The sequence below is a fragment of the Alternaria triticimaculans genome (assembly GCF_023758025.1).
Source record: "Alternaria triticimaculans strain BMP 0046 chromosome Unknown scaffold_4, whole genome shotgun sequence".
NCBI lineage: Eukaryota > Fungi > Ascomycota > Dothideomycetes > Pleosporales > Pleosporaceae > Alternaria > Alternaria triticimaculans.
The window spans coordinates 1,147,575-1,159,841 of record NW_026055961.1 but is presented as its reverse complement, the minus strand read 5'-3'; the positions used below and the strand labels follow the sequence as shown (position 1 = coordinate 1,159,841).

The following is a 12,267-nucleotide window of genomic DNA, read 5'->3' as shown; positions in this document are numbered from 1 at the left end:
CAAACCAACTACGCCCCGATCCCCAAACTCAATCCCAAGTTGCCCAGCATGGAGTCCGAATCCGACCACGACCACCGCGATGACGAGAGCATGTCGGAACATGAGGAGATTGAGGAGACGAAGCCCAAGTCCGCAATGAAGAAGGGCCGCGAACCCGCGGCGCCCGTCGTGCGCCCAGAGCTTCCGTAGGTGTTGAAGACATGAGGCTCTGCGCTGCATAGCTAACGCGCACAAGCGAACAACCAGACCCAAGCACCCTCGACCTCACCACGCTGAACCCGCTGTCGCCCGAGATCATCTCCCGCCAAGCCACAATCAACATTGGAACCATTGGCCACGTCGCCCACGGAAAGAGTACTGTCGTCAAGGCCATCTCCGGTGTGCAGACAGTCCGTTTCAAGAACGAACTCGAGAGGAATATTACCATCAAGCTCGGTTACGCCAACGCGAAGATCTACCAATGCGATAACCCAGAGTGCCCGCGCCCAACATGCTACCGGTCATACAAGAGCGACAAGGAGGTCGACCCCGCGTGTGAGCGTGAAGGATGCGAAGGCAAATACAGACTGAAGCGCCACGTCTCTTTCGTCGACTGCCCCGGTCACGACATTCTCATGAGTACTATGTTGTCAGGTGCCGCCGTCATGGACGCTGCGCTACTCTTGATCGCTGGAAACGAAACTTGCCCGCAACCGCAGACAAGTGAACATCTTGCTGCCATTGAGATCATGAAGCTGAACCACATCATCATTCTTCAGAACAAGGTCGACCTGATGCGGGAGGACAGCGCTGCGTCGCATTACGAATCCATTCTCAAGTTCATCCGTGGAACCGTCGCCGATGGCTCGCCTATCATCCCCATTTCTGCCCAGTTGAAGTTCAACATCGATGCCATCAACGAGCACCTCATCAGCAAGATCCCCGTCCCAGTACGAGACTTCTCCGCGAAGCCCCACATGATCGTCATTCGATCCTTTGACGTCAACAAGCCTGGTGCTGAAATCGATGAGCTGAAGGGTGGTGTTGCTGGTGGCAGTATCTTGACCGGTGTATTGAAGCTGGGAGACGAGATTGAGATCAGGCCCGGTATCGTGTCAAAGGACAGCGCCGGAAAGATTCAGTGCAAGCCTATCTTCTCAAGAGTAGTGTCTCTGTTTGCCGAGCACAACGATTTGAAGTTCGCCGTTCCGGGAGGACTGATCGGTACGTGACGATTCCTGCAGACTCATGCACCACTCAACTAACACACAACAGGTGTCGGTACACGCGTTGACCCTACTCTGTGCCGTGCGGATCGTCTCGTTGGTTTCGTCCTAGGTCTCCGTGGACACCTTCCCAACATCTACACTGAACTCGAAGTCAACTACTTCCTCCTCCGGAGATTGCTTGGTGTCAAGACTGCAGACGGCAAGCAGGCCAAGGTAGCCAAGCTTGCAAAGAACGAAGTCTTGGTAAGTTTCTATCCACGATGGCAGATGACAAAGCTAACACTCGCGCAGATGGTCAACATTGGGTCAACCGCTACCGGTGCCAAGGTTGTTGCTGTCAAGGCTGACGCTGCCCGTCTGTCCCTCACTTCACCTGCATGCACAGAGATCGGTGAGAAGGTGGCGTTGTCCAGACGTATCGAGAAGCACTGGCGTCTCATCGGCTGGGCCAACATCGTAGCGTAAGTTTCACGGCATATCTAGTTGCGTCCACGAGCTGACATCTTCATTAGTGGTAACATTCTCCAACCTATCGTCGACTGAGCGGGCATGGCGCGTAGTGGGGTAGCTCTCGAGGAGTGGAACGACAAACTTTACGAAGGGACGACGTAGACATCAGCGTTATGACGGCAAAACACGTGCATTTGGTTCCTAGCATTTTCTGCCGGAGTCGGTTGCGCTTGGAGATGGGCACCAAAAGTGGTTTTCTCGCAGCTGTGTTTTAGACAGCATCTCGAAGCCATGACAGCAGAGGGCTAGCGTCACTAGGGAGCGAGCGTCTTGTGTATCAGTACGTTCTCCAGCACAGTGTAGCCGCATATAATGAAACATGTACATCCACTGGATTTGTTGGGAATGCGGATGACAGCGGGTCACGCAGGCGGAAAGTAGGCCGATCTTCACATGAAAGCCATTCTGTAACATGTGCAAGAAGCTGGCCTGCCAACGTCAGATCAGCGTGCTAGCCTACATTTGCCTCACTGTCCCCTCACTGCACGTTGTACGATTTCTCCGCTCTCAGTATTGCTTTGATTGCCTATACGAGGTATGTTTGCGAGGCTCCAGTATTATGCCGGTATAAGGCCAGCACACGCTCAAGGTTCACGTGCACTGACTCGGGGTTTAGAGTTCAACTTGCCCTCGCGTGCTAACACCGCAACAGTTATACGAGTACGCGCATCTGATTGTGCGGCGACTGGTAGCGCGTCTGTCTTTTCTTCTTTACGCTCGCTGTTGGTATTACTTTTATCCCGTATTGTAATTGCAAGCATACATTGCAGCGGTCGACACGACAACGAAGTTTGCGGGACCCTGCCCAGGACGGAACTGAAGCGCGACGGCTATGGAAGAAGACCCTTCGAAAGCGAGAGCGGCGCCACCTCCGCTGCACATTTACCGCCCCATCCCGCGTCGCAACTTCGAATCACATAACGACACGGCCGATTCGCCCACGCACGCCTTTTCACAAGCCACGCCCCCGAGCGCGACCGAGAACCGGAGATCGTCTGACTTCCTCGCGCAGCTCAATGCGCGCTTACTCAGGACCTTCAACTCGCGCGACGATGACTCGGAAGACCAGGAGAGGGAGAGGGGGCCGCCGCCGCGGAACAAGAGCTACTTGAACATGACGAGTAGCACGCTATCCGGCATATACGACGAGACGGGCGCGAACACGGCGGGTGAACTCAGCACGGCGGAAACGCCCTGGGGCACTGGCGCCGAGACCCCCGCACACACGGCCATGGGCTTCCAGCCCTGGGAAACGGGCATGGGAAGTCCTGATGGCGGACTGAGCTTGAAGACACAGGCCAGGAAAGGGTCCGCTATGGGCAAAGTCGAAGGAAGGCGGAGGAGTCACTCGGTTAAGCAACCGCGCCACGGCGTCTGGAAATACGTCGTGATCCTGGGCAAGCTCGTAGCATTATACGTCTTTGGCGTCATCTACGGAGTCATTGTCTCGCATCTGCACGAGACGAGACAGTTGGCAGCTGTCCACGTCGAAGGCGTTGATCAAAAGAGCCAGGCCTACCTTGCCACCTGGGGGTTGTTCGGGGTTGCCCTGGGAAGTCTGCTACCATACGTTGATCTCGTGTGGGATGCGCAGCGGAGAGAGGACGAGAATGGAGACAAGGAGACGGAGACGCACGATTCACCCATCAGCGAGCAAATCAATGATGTGGTAAGGAGCGTAGCAGCCTTTGTAGGAATCGCGTTCGCTATCGTAAGTCTCATGAAGTACTTGACTACACACATCGACCCTAACTAACACTCTCCCACAGCGCCGTCTCCCCTGGCAATCAACCCTTCAACTCACCCTAACACTCGCCCTCGTTAACCCAGCTCTCTGGTACATACTCGATCGCTCGAAACCCGGTCTCTCCGTTTCACTCACCGTCACGTCCATCCTCACATCCTTCATCTTCCTCTCGAACCCCGACGTCCTTCCCTCGCCGTCTCTACCAGCAACAACAAACGCTACACAAGTTCCTTCCATGGGCAGTCATACACATGTAAAAGGCAGGCCAGCACCGGTCGTTACACCAGAGCTGTTCGCTGGCATGATCAGCTACGAGAACCTGGCTGTGGTGACGTGGGTGGGCAGTGTTCTCTTTTGCAGTTGTGTGTGCTTTGGCAGTATAGGCAGGAGGCTAGCTGTGCTGGAGGAAAGTGGGTGGAAGAGGTGAAAATTGTTGTTATAGAGGCGTGAAAGCCACGGAGATCACGTTGCAGTCTTGCGTAACTACGGCGTGTTGGGGTATTGCTAGACTTTCTGGACGGTATGGGGCGTCCGGCATGGATCAAATTTATTGGCTTCACGTGAAGCTTTGCATGCCATTTACCGTTATCATCAAGTGACAGTACTGCTCACTGATCATGTCTCCGTCTTCTCGTGCCCTTACTTGACTAGAGTCACACATCATAGCTGGTAATGTGAGCATCTAGAAGTTGTACTTGCGATAAGACTCAAATACGATAGGTCTTTATAGATCTCAGCCTCGAACCTCTAAAGTAGAATAGGAGTTTTGTTAGAATATGCACAGAATAAAGATCAAATCCTAAAATGCTACCAGAAGCGCTAAGTCCCAATCCATACTTCCACACGAGTAGCAAACACTACAACTGCATAACTTAAAAGCAAAAAGAGAGCAAAGGTCATCATTTCTCCCATGAACTAATGCTCACCAAGCACTCAAGCGAGGGAAAGGGACGAGCAAAAAAATTGGCAAAAAAGAAGTGTCGCAAATTGGCGGTACTGGGAACTATAGACATGTTAGCGAACAATGTCTCAGTAAACCGACTCAATTTAGGAGGTTCAAACGTACTCGAACCCAGGCTGGCGCGGATCTGGATCGGGACAAGCTAAGTTGTCCGCCAGCCACAACGCGACGTCATACCACTAGACCATACCACGGTAGGGCTGTTAGTTTTACTGTAGAACAGGGGTGGTTGCGCGGTGATGCTTACCCTTGGTGATCTGTTTTGATGGGAATTTTTGGAATTGGTAAGTAATTGTAGTTGGTAAAAGTTGGGGATAATTGTGAATATTGGAAGTTGGTCATAGATGAGGGTACGATAGTGGGGAATATGAGTCAAAGTAAAGGTATCGTGGGGACAACCCGCGGTCCCGAATGGAGAAGAAACACAATTGGGAATAGTTTGCGTCCATAGAATAGCAGCTAGAATCAAACGCATCAAGCAGAATCGGTCGTTGGAGTGGAGACGCCAGTGTGGCTTGTGTTTTCAAACTCATTACGAAACGTCAGCATGGGACAGACAGTGAGATGCGTAACGTTCGTTTATGCTTTCTCAAGATACATAATCCTTCCATGAGTGTGCATACTCTCATGTTCATGAATGTTATCAAACCCTGTGGGCTGTATCAAACCAACGGCTTCGGCCACTGACTACCATCATACTTCAGCTCCTATTTCAACCACCCCCACGTCTCTTTCTCGTAGATCCTGAAAGCCGTCTTATATGTTTCCTCTGCTTTCGTACTCGTGCTGTATTATGCATACGATACTAGGCGAAATCGGACACATCGTTACACGTGAAGCTTACTGCGCCTTGGACAGCTTCGCCCTGCTAGCAGCGAGCGCAGCAGACAGACTGAACTGGGTGTTGATACCGTCGATGCGGTGGACAGCGTTGAGGTTCTTGACGCAAGTGATCTGGAAGCAGGTGGCAGTTCCCTGGCGGGAGGCGATCGTAGAGTAGGCGAGGAAGTATTCCCAGATCTGGATATGATTAGCATCTAGCAATATAAGTACGCGACCCGTTGCTTACCTTGAACCATCGAATGCCGTACTTGGCAACAACCTTCTCCTTGTTGGCGAGCCAGTTGCGGTACCACCTCCAGAGAGTAGCAGAGTAGTGTACACCGATGGTGTCGACCATCTTGACCTCAAAACCAGCACCCTCGAGCGTGTCGATGACGAAACCAAGGGGAGTAGAAGCGTCGGCACCGGGGAAGACGTATTTGTTCATGAAGAGACCCCAGGTAAAGTCCTCGAATTGCCAAGCCTTACGGAGACCAGCGATTTGGAGGAAGAAGACACCATCGTCGTCGAGCATGTCGTAAACTTGGCGGAAGAAGGAGCTCAAGTGGCGGACACCGACGTGCTCGGCCATCTCGAGACAGGTAATCTTCTGGTAGCCACCAGGAGGAAGGGGAATATCACGGTAGTCCATGCAAAGAACGTTGGACTGGCTCTCTTCGATGCCAGACTTCCTAAGGCCGTTGTTGCCCCAAGCAGTCTGGTTGCGACCGAGAGTGACACCAGTGACGTGAGCGCCGTAGTTTACGGAGGCGAACCTGGTGAGGGTTCCCCAACCGCAGCCAATGTCGAGCATCTTCTCGCCCTTCTTCAGGCCGATCTTTTCGCAGACGACTGACATCTTGTTGTCCTGGAGCTGTTCGAGGCTCTCTTCGGTGTTGATGTCGGAGATGATACCGGAGGTGTAAATCATGCGTGGGCCGAGGAACCAGCCGTAGAAGTCGTCACCGCGGTCGTAGTGGTCGCGTACCTGTTCTTCGTCTGAAGCGGGGTCAGCATATCATCAGTCGATAAATCGTCTAGACACGTACCCTGGGACCTGGAGTGGACGATCATCTCGGGAATCATGCCAAACAGGAAGTGCTTGATCAATCCAAGTGTGAAGCGGGGCTTGGACCAGTCGTGGCGCCATTCGAGGATCTCGAGCATGTCGCCATTGAGCTCTACCTCGCCGTCGAAGTACTTCTCCTGGAACGTCTCGATGGGGATCTGCTTCTTGCCGTAGTATGCGTCGCGGTCCTCGGGCTTGTTGAACTTGAGGTAGTGCTCAATGGGCTTGCCAGGCAGTTTGGCCTTTTCGTTCTTGCGGGGCGCGAACTCAGATGTGAGCCACCAGAAGGGACCTAGAATGGGGAGGAAGAGGACAAGGGCGAGGAAAACCCATGTCTTGAAGCCCATACCCCAGCTCCATGTGATGTAGGCGGGGACGCCCACCAACAGCGAGATGAGGGCATAGTTGTTGAACGAATCGCGACCGGAACCTTCTGCGGGCAGAGGAGCATTCGCAATGGTCGGGTACTGTTGATCGCCAGATGTCAGCTTACGGGCCCGCGGTGTTGACGCTCAATGGCTGGTGGGGTGCTCGTTAAATTGACTACATGCAACCACATACCGATGTCGTCTTGACGCCGCAGTCGAACTCGGGCGTCGTGGGCGAGGGCGCCGGCGGCGTCTCAACCCACTCGAAGTTCTCCTCAGAGGTATTGCTGCTCATCTTGCGTACCGCGGAGCAATTTTGCAAGATGGGAGGTAAACGTGTTGGGATCCCGAGCCTTTAACGGCGGTGAATCTACTAAGCGAACGCACTGGGGTTGCGCCTGCCCCCCTGCACTGGCCCTGCAGGAGGTCGACTCGTAGCCTAGCTTCAGACCATTCCCAGCACACCGACGGCGACTCCCATGGATTGGCGCGACATACGTTGCAACATTGCCAGCATAACTCTGCCTTGTTGATAAGGCGTGTGGGGCGGAAAGTCACAATCACCCACACCTCAACGTCCAGTATCTTGCCATGAATTCTAGTCTACGCGATAGGCTTTCTCACCAACATGTAGGCTCGTTCCTTCTTCGGCCATACACGTGTATGATCTGAGGACCCTTTGTTTTCACCAAGATTAACGACAACTTTGTCCAAATGGGAACAATTTTCAGATTTGCCAAGCCTGGTTCTAGCATAGGCGGGGCACGCTCAGGACCTCGACACGTCCGCTAGTAGCTTCCCCCTAACAAAGTCCACCTTCTCCTTGGCCACACCGGCTTTCTCCAGGTACTTCTCCACGCTGCCGTACTTCTCGACCATATAGGAGTTTACATGGCTTACCAAGTCCGGGGGACATATCGCAAACTGCTCAGTCAGACCAATTGATGCCATCTCTTTCAGCCTTCCCTCCCTCTCTGGCTCGAGTTCTGGCTCGGATAGGCGATAGTCTTCGTCGATAGTGGTTTGATCCACACCGAGGAGCAACAGGACCAGCATGACTATGAGCCCGGTTCGGTCCTTGCCCTGCGTGCAGTGGACCAAAACTGGCCAGTTCTTCTCTTCTCCTAATACATCAAAGACCTGTGTGACTTCGCGGGTGCACACGTCCAGCGACTGCTCGGCCAGTCCGATGAGACCCATGTCTTCCATGTGAGGAGCTAAGATTTTGATCGCATCTTTGCGGTAGCCGACAATCATGAGGCCTGCGAGCCTGAAGAACTCAAGCCATGTGAGCTTCGAAAGCAACATGCGCGAGAAGGCCGAGCCATTGAAGTTGATTTCGTGGTAGATTATGCCGGGTATCTTGAGGGGCTCCGCTGCGTCGTCGTTGGTTTGAGGGACTGCTGCTGAGGCTTTGATTCTTGCATCGTGCTTTTGCGCCTGTTCAATATGCTCTGTTCTGCGCCGGTCAACACGATATCAGCTCCTGAGCGTCGCGTCTACCTACTTCGTTCGTAGATCGATGATGCTCTTCACGCCATATTCCTTCAGCAATCTTTGCCTGTCTTGGAAAGAGGCCTCATCTTCAAAAGTCAACCTCGCGCCAAGGCATGTGTGGGAGGTACGCACCAGGTCGTGCACTTCGGAACAGTAAGCCGTTCCTTAGACGGCTGCAGCACGGTCAGCGCAAGACAAATCTCAAGGCGCTTCTGTGGATTACCTAGTTCCTGTTGTTTCATTGACAAACTGGCTGACATCGCGAAAGTTCAAGATACTCTTGAGTGGCGTTTGCAGTTCAGCCATGTTTACTACAGCTAACAGACTAAAATTGGTGGTATAGCTATCTGCTGAATCAAGATAGAGTGTTAAAACTCGGTGACGTAGTCAGTTCACACTAACCGCATCTAACCCGGCTTTGTCTCCCGAGCTTGTCGCTGAAACCAACACGCACCGGTAGACGGAAGTACATCACTACAGCAATCAGGATGGAAGCGCGCCATCTTCGTAGCTCACTTGATATCCGGATTGCGCTGTTGCGATCAGCAAACCTAATCACGACACCGTCTGGAAATATCCGTCGCCTGTGCATACATTTGAAGAAAGAAACCTGGCCACCACGGCGTGCAAGGGCAATTTGAACACCTACCTCTCAGAACTCTACATCACCTTGGGATACTTGCGAATTTCAGTTTTTGTGGTCGTTTAGACGGTGAAGCGCCTGTTCAGTTTGTTCCTTGCATGTCGTGCCGCTATGTTCCACAATGCCAAGTGTAACGTTCTGTACGCTGATGTTCTTCGTTCGCTCGACGCAGGGCTACGATCTTCAGATGTGCACCAGGGTGCTGACAGACAAGGTGAACCCTCGGCGCACTTGGTGCATGATTTGACTGCTTCGGAGAGTCCGTCGCTGGCTTCAGTCAGGACAGGCAAGGCTATGTCGGGCTCAGGCTAGAACCAGGCCTGGAGTGGTAAGGCTAGTGTGAGATTTCGACGCGGAACGCACCCTTACGGCGATCCTCCACAGGCTTAGGTAGAGCTCAAGGTTGATATGACATCATCGCCGTCCTCTCGTCATTTTAGCCATGAAGGGCGCCGCTGTGTGTGACCCTAGCTGGCGTTTGCCTTTCCCTCTTATTTCTCGTGATCGCCCTTGAAGCAGCGCCTGACACATTCACGTCTTGCTTTGACCCGCTCTTTCGCAATGGCGACGACAGCCCTTACCACGGACGCGCCCCCCGCGTCTGACAGCAGACCCTTGAAGCAATCGGAACAGGCGGCTCCACCGCGATCCTCCGCCGAGACGAACATGCGTTGCCCTGACCCATCCGCGCATCAGCATCCAAAGCACAGCGCATTGCAAAACCAGGCGTCGGCAGCGGCGCTTTACTCGCACAACCACGGTAGCCCTGCCAAAGCAAACGTGTCGAAACCCATCAATCCGCTCGGAGCAGACGGAAAGCTCTCGTCGGCCAGTGAGTGCAATGTTGTGGTTGCCGCATTACATCATACCCTAACAGAGATCCACAGGCGCTGCAACGAGCCTCAAATACGCAAAAGCCCAAGACCTTCCCAGCTACCCCGTGGTGGGAATTGACACACAGTCCTCTGCCGGAGCCGCCGCATTACTCGCCAACCAGAACAAGAAGAGCCCGGAGTGGTGGAAACCCGAACAATCTTCCGCGGCAGGCAAGGCTGCGTTGCTCGCAAACGGTTACAAGATGGCGCCCATGTGGCAGCCAGAAGCAAGCGCAGCAGGCTCAAAGGCCGCGCTTCTCGCCCATAGAGATGGCGGAAAGCTGAACCTATGGCAGCCTGAAGCTAGTGCTGATGGTCATTCTGCTGCTACCATCGCTATGCGCAAGGCAGCACCCAGCGCAGACGTGGATTACGGATATACAGACCAGGGCAAAAAGAATGCCTTTACTGCAGCCACCGACGCCCACTCGGCATCAAGACGCAAGCGCGCTCAATCAAACCCACCCACTGCGCCGCTGTATCCAGACTCAAAGAACTCTGCAAGGAATGCATTGGGCGCAGCAACGCTTGCCCACAGTGCATCGACCCGGGCCAAACCTCAAGCAGCTCCTGTTGACTCCAGTCGCGGCGGCTATGGTGCTATGGAAGCCGCACGTATCCAGCATGCGAAGAGCATCTCGCGCGATATGTACACGAGCGCTCCACCAGTTGCATTAGAGACGGAAGAAAAGAAGCATAACGATGCCCTTCGAGCTTCCGCCATATCCATGGCCAAGAAGATTTACGATGTGCAGCAGCAACACATTGATGGCGCATCAGGCCAGTCCATTGCCCGTACAGGAGCCACGGCAGCCCATAGTCAGCAGCCCGCGACTGGCGAGGCCGACATCAAGCAGCAAGCTATGCGCTATATCGGGATCCAGGAGGCTGCGCAGAAGCTCGCACAAGAAAGACTATCCAAGATAGGATACGACGAGAACGCTGCTTACCGAAGCTACTACGGCTACGACCAGCCGACACGCTCGAAGCTCTCTATGCGGCGTGGGCGCAACCGCGCGCACAGTGCTTCCGAGACAGCTCCTGCGCAAGATTCGGATTCTGACGAAGACGACTTCCGCTCAAGACGAATTCGCTCGCAGATGGACCAATTCAACAAACAGCTGGCTGATGTCGATGCAAAGAAACGCGAGAACGACCGCAAGTCCCTGCTTGCTGCAGCACAGCGCAAGGTACAAGCTCAAATGCAGGGCATGGATAAGCAGATCTACGATAAGACTGGCAAGATGTCATCCGCAATGGTGGACGATTGGGATGAGAAGGCGCGACAGCGAGCCCTAGCCAACTCTGAAACCCGTATGGAAAATCACGGAAGGGTACACATCGGTAACGGTAAATGGATGGACCAAGGAGACATTGATGCTATTGCCCAGGCGAGGATTCAGCCTACATTGGACGAGATCACCGAGAAGACGGATAAGCGCCGTGCCGAGGACGAGAGACGACGTGCTGAGGAGGAAGAGCGCCGACTTGACCAGGAGCAAGAGAAGCGCCGCATCCGAACGGAGAAAGAGCGTGCCGCCGAGATCAAGGCAGAGGAGAAGCAGGGCAGGGGTACGTGTTCATCATCGCATAGTTCTCACAATACTAACTTCTGACAGAGGAAGAGAAGAGGGCTGCCAAAGCGCGGGCTGCCGAAGAGAAACTAGCAGCGAAGCAGGCAAAGGAAGCTGAGAAGACCAAGACTGCAGGAGAACAACGCAAATCAAAAGAGATCACCACGACTGAACCTGCAGTGGTGGCTAATGAAACTCCACGCGACAACGAGGATCTGTACGAAGAGGCAGAGCTTACAGAAGCTCACCCTATACCAGAGCATGATTCGGCCGATCCAACCTCGTCGACGTCCCAAGGATCCTCCAAGGGGTTCAAATCACTCTTGAGCAAACTGAAGAGGCGTTCCAAGCATTCTCCTGCGGCAGAGACCGAAGGTACTACCAAAGAACAAGAGCCTGGCTTCATCGGTGGCGCGACTCTCCGAAACTCCGTCTCGCAACCCCAGTCTCAATCTCTCTCTTCAAAGAGCGCTAGCGAACCGGCTCGTGAATCGATAGACAGCCGCATATCTGGTGAGGCCGATCGCCCAAAGGACTTGGGTCATGTTGAGCCTTCGTATGTTCCTCACGTTGGTGTCGTCAAGGAAGAACGCTATTCAGACGTCTCATCTCTGTCTGGCGATGAAGATGAATTCAGCTTGGCACGTGGGAGGTCTGCAGAACGTGTTGTAAGCGGGGCCACAGCGACATCTGCTGGCGAGAGCTTCGAGGAAGCGCGTGACCATTTCGATGAAGCCCTGGCACCACCCCCAGCATTTGGCTCGGATGCAGAGAAGGCCAGGAAGGGAAGTCCAAATCGAGAGTCAAAGTTCCAGGAAGTGGGATTGTAGGCCTTGTGATGATCAGACAAGGAAATGAGTTTCGTATCTGCCATGCTTGATTTGAAGGTTGTAATGGTTGCTATGTTTGGGATTACGTTCAGTGCGAGTAGTCTGCGATGGTATCGGAAGCACAAGCATGGCCTTGATGTATAATGTAATGTCTTACTCTGTA

General features: G+C 53.6%; 5 protein-coding genes across 5 annotated transcripts; 3 read left to right on the top strand and 2 right to left on the bottom strand.

Moving 5' to 3' along the window:
• Nucleotides 1-48: 48 nt before the first annotated feature.
• GCD11 (eukaryotic translation initiation factor 2 subunit gamma) lies at nt 49-1,751 on the top strand (the record flags this gene model as incomplete). The annotated part of the gene is made up of 5 exons (XM_049364591.1): nt 49-185; nt 236-1,203; nt 1,255-1,451; nt 1,500-1,669; nt 1,721-1,751. 5 exons carry the CDS (start codon nt 49-51, stop codon nt 1,749-1,751), a joined length of 1,503 nt encoding a protein of 500 aa, XP_049223669.1.
• A 799-nt stretch (nt 1,752-2,550) lies between these two features.
• On the top strand, nt 2,551-3,892 carry J4E78_003958 (uncharacterized protein; the record flags this gene model as incomplete). Its single annotated transcript, XM_049364590.1, has 2 exons — nt 2,551-3,429; nt 3,488-3,892. 2 exons carry the CDS (start codon nt 2,551-2,553, stop codon nt 3,890-3,892), a joined length of 1,284 nt encoding a protein of 427 aa, XP_049223668.1.
• Nucleotides 3,893-5,266: 1,374 nt separating this feature from the next.
• Nucleotides 5,267-6,980, bottom strand: MT2 (Sphingolipid C9-methyltransferase 2; the record flags this gene model as incomplete). Its single annotated transcript, XM_049364589.1, has 4 exons — nt 5,267-5,446; nt 5,496-6,247; nt 6,298-6,784; nt 6,879-6,980. The coding sequence occupies 4 exons, from the start codon at nt 6,978-6,980 to the stop codon at nt 5,267-5,269; spliced, it is 1,521 nt and encodes a 506-aa protein (XP_049223667.1).
• A 473-nt stretch (nt 6,981-7,453) lies between these two features.
• On the bottom strand, nt 7,454-8,488 carry J4E78_003956 (uncharacterized protein; the record flags this gene model as incomplete). The annotated part of the gene is made up of 4 exons (XM_049364588.1): nt 7,454-8,144; nt 8,193-8,268; nt 8,315-8,355; nt 8,406-8,488. The coding sequence occupies 4 exons, from the start codon at nt 8,486-8,488 to the stop codon at nt 7,454-7,456; spliced, it is 891 nt and encodes a 296-aa protein (XP_049223666.1).
• Nucleotides 8,489-9,386: 898 nt separating this feature from the next.
• On the top strand, nt 9,387-12,104 carry J4E78_003955 (uncharacterized protein; the record flags this gene model as incomplete). The annotated part of the gene is made up of 3 exons (XM_049364587.1): nt 9,387-9,657; nt 9,713-11,272; nt 11,320-12,104. The coding sequence occupies 3 exons, from the start codon at nt 9,387-9,389 to the stop codon at nt 12,102-12,104; spliced, it is 2,616 nt and encodes an 871-aa protein (XP_049223665.1).
• Between the last annotated feature and the right edge of the window lie 163 nt (nt 12,105-12,267).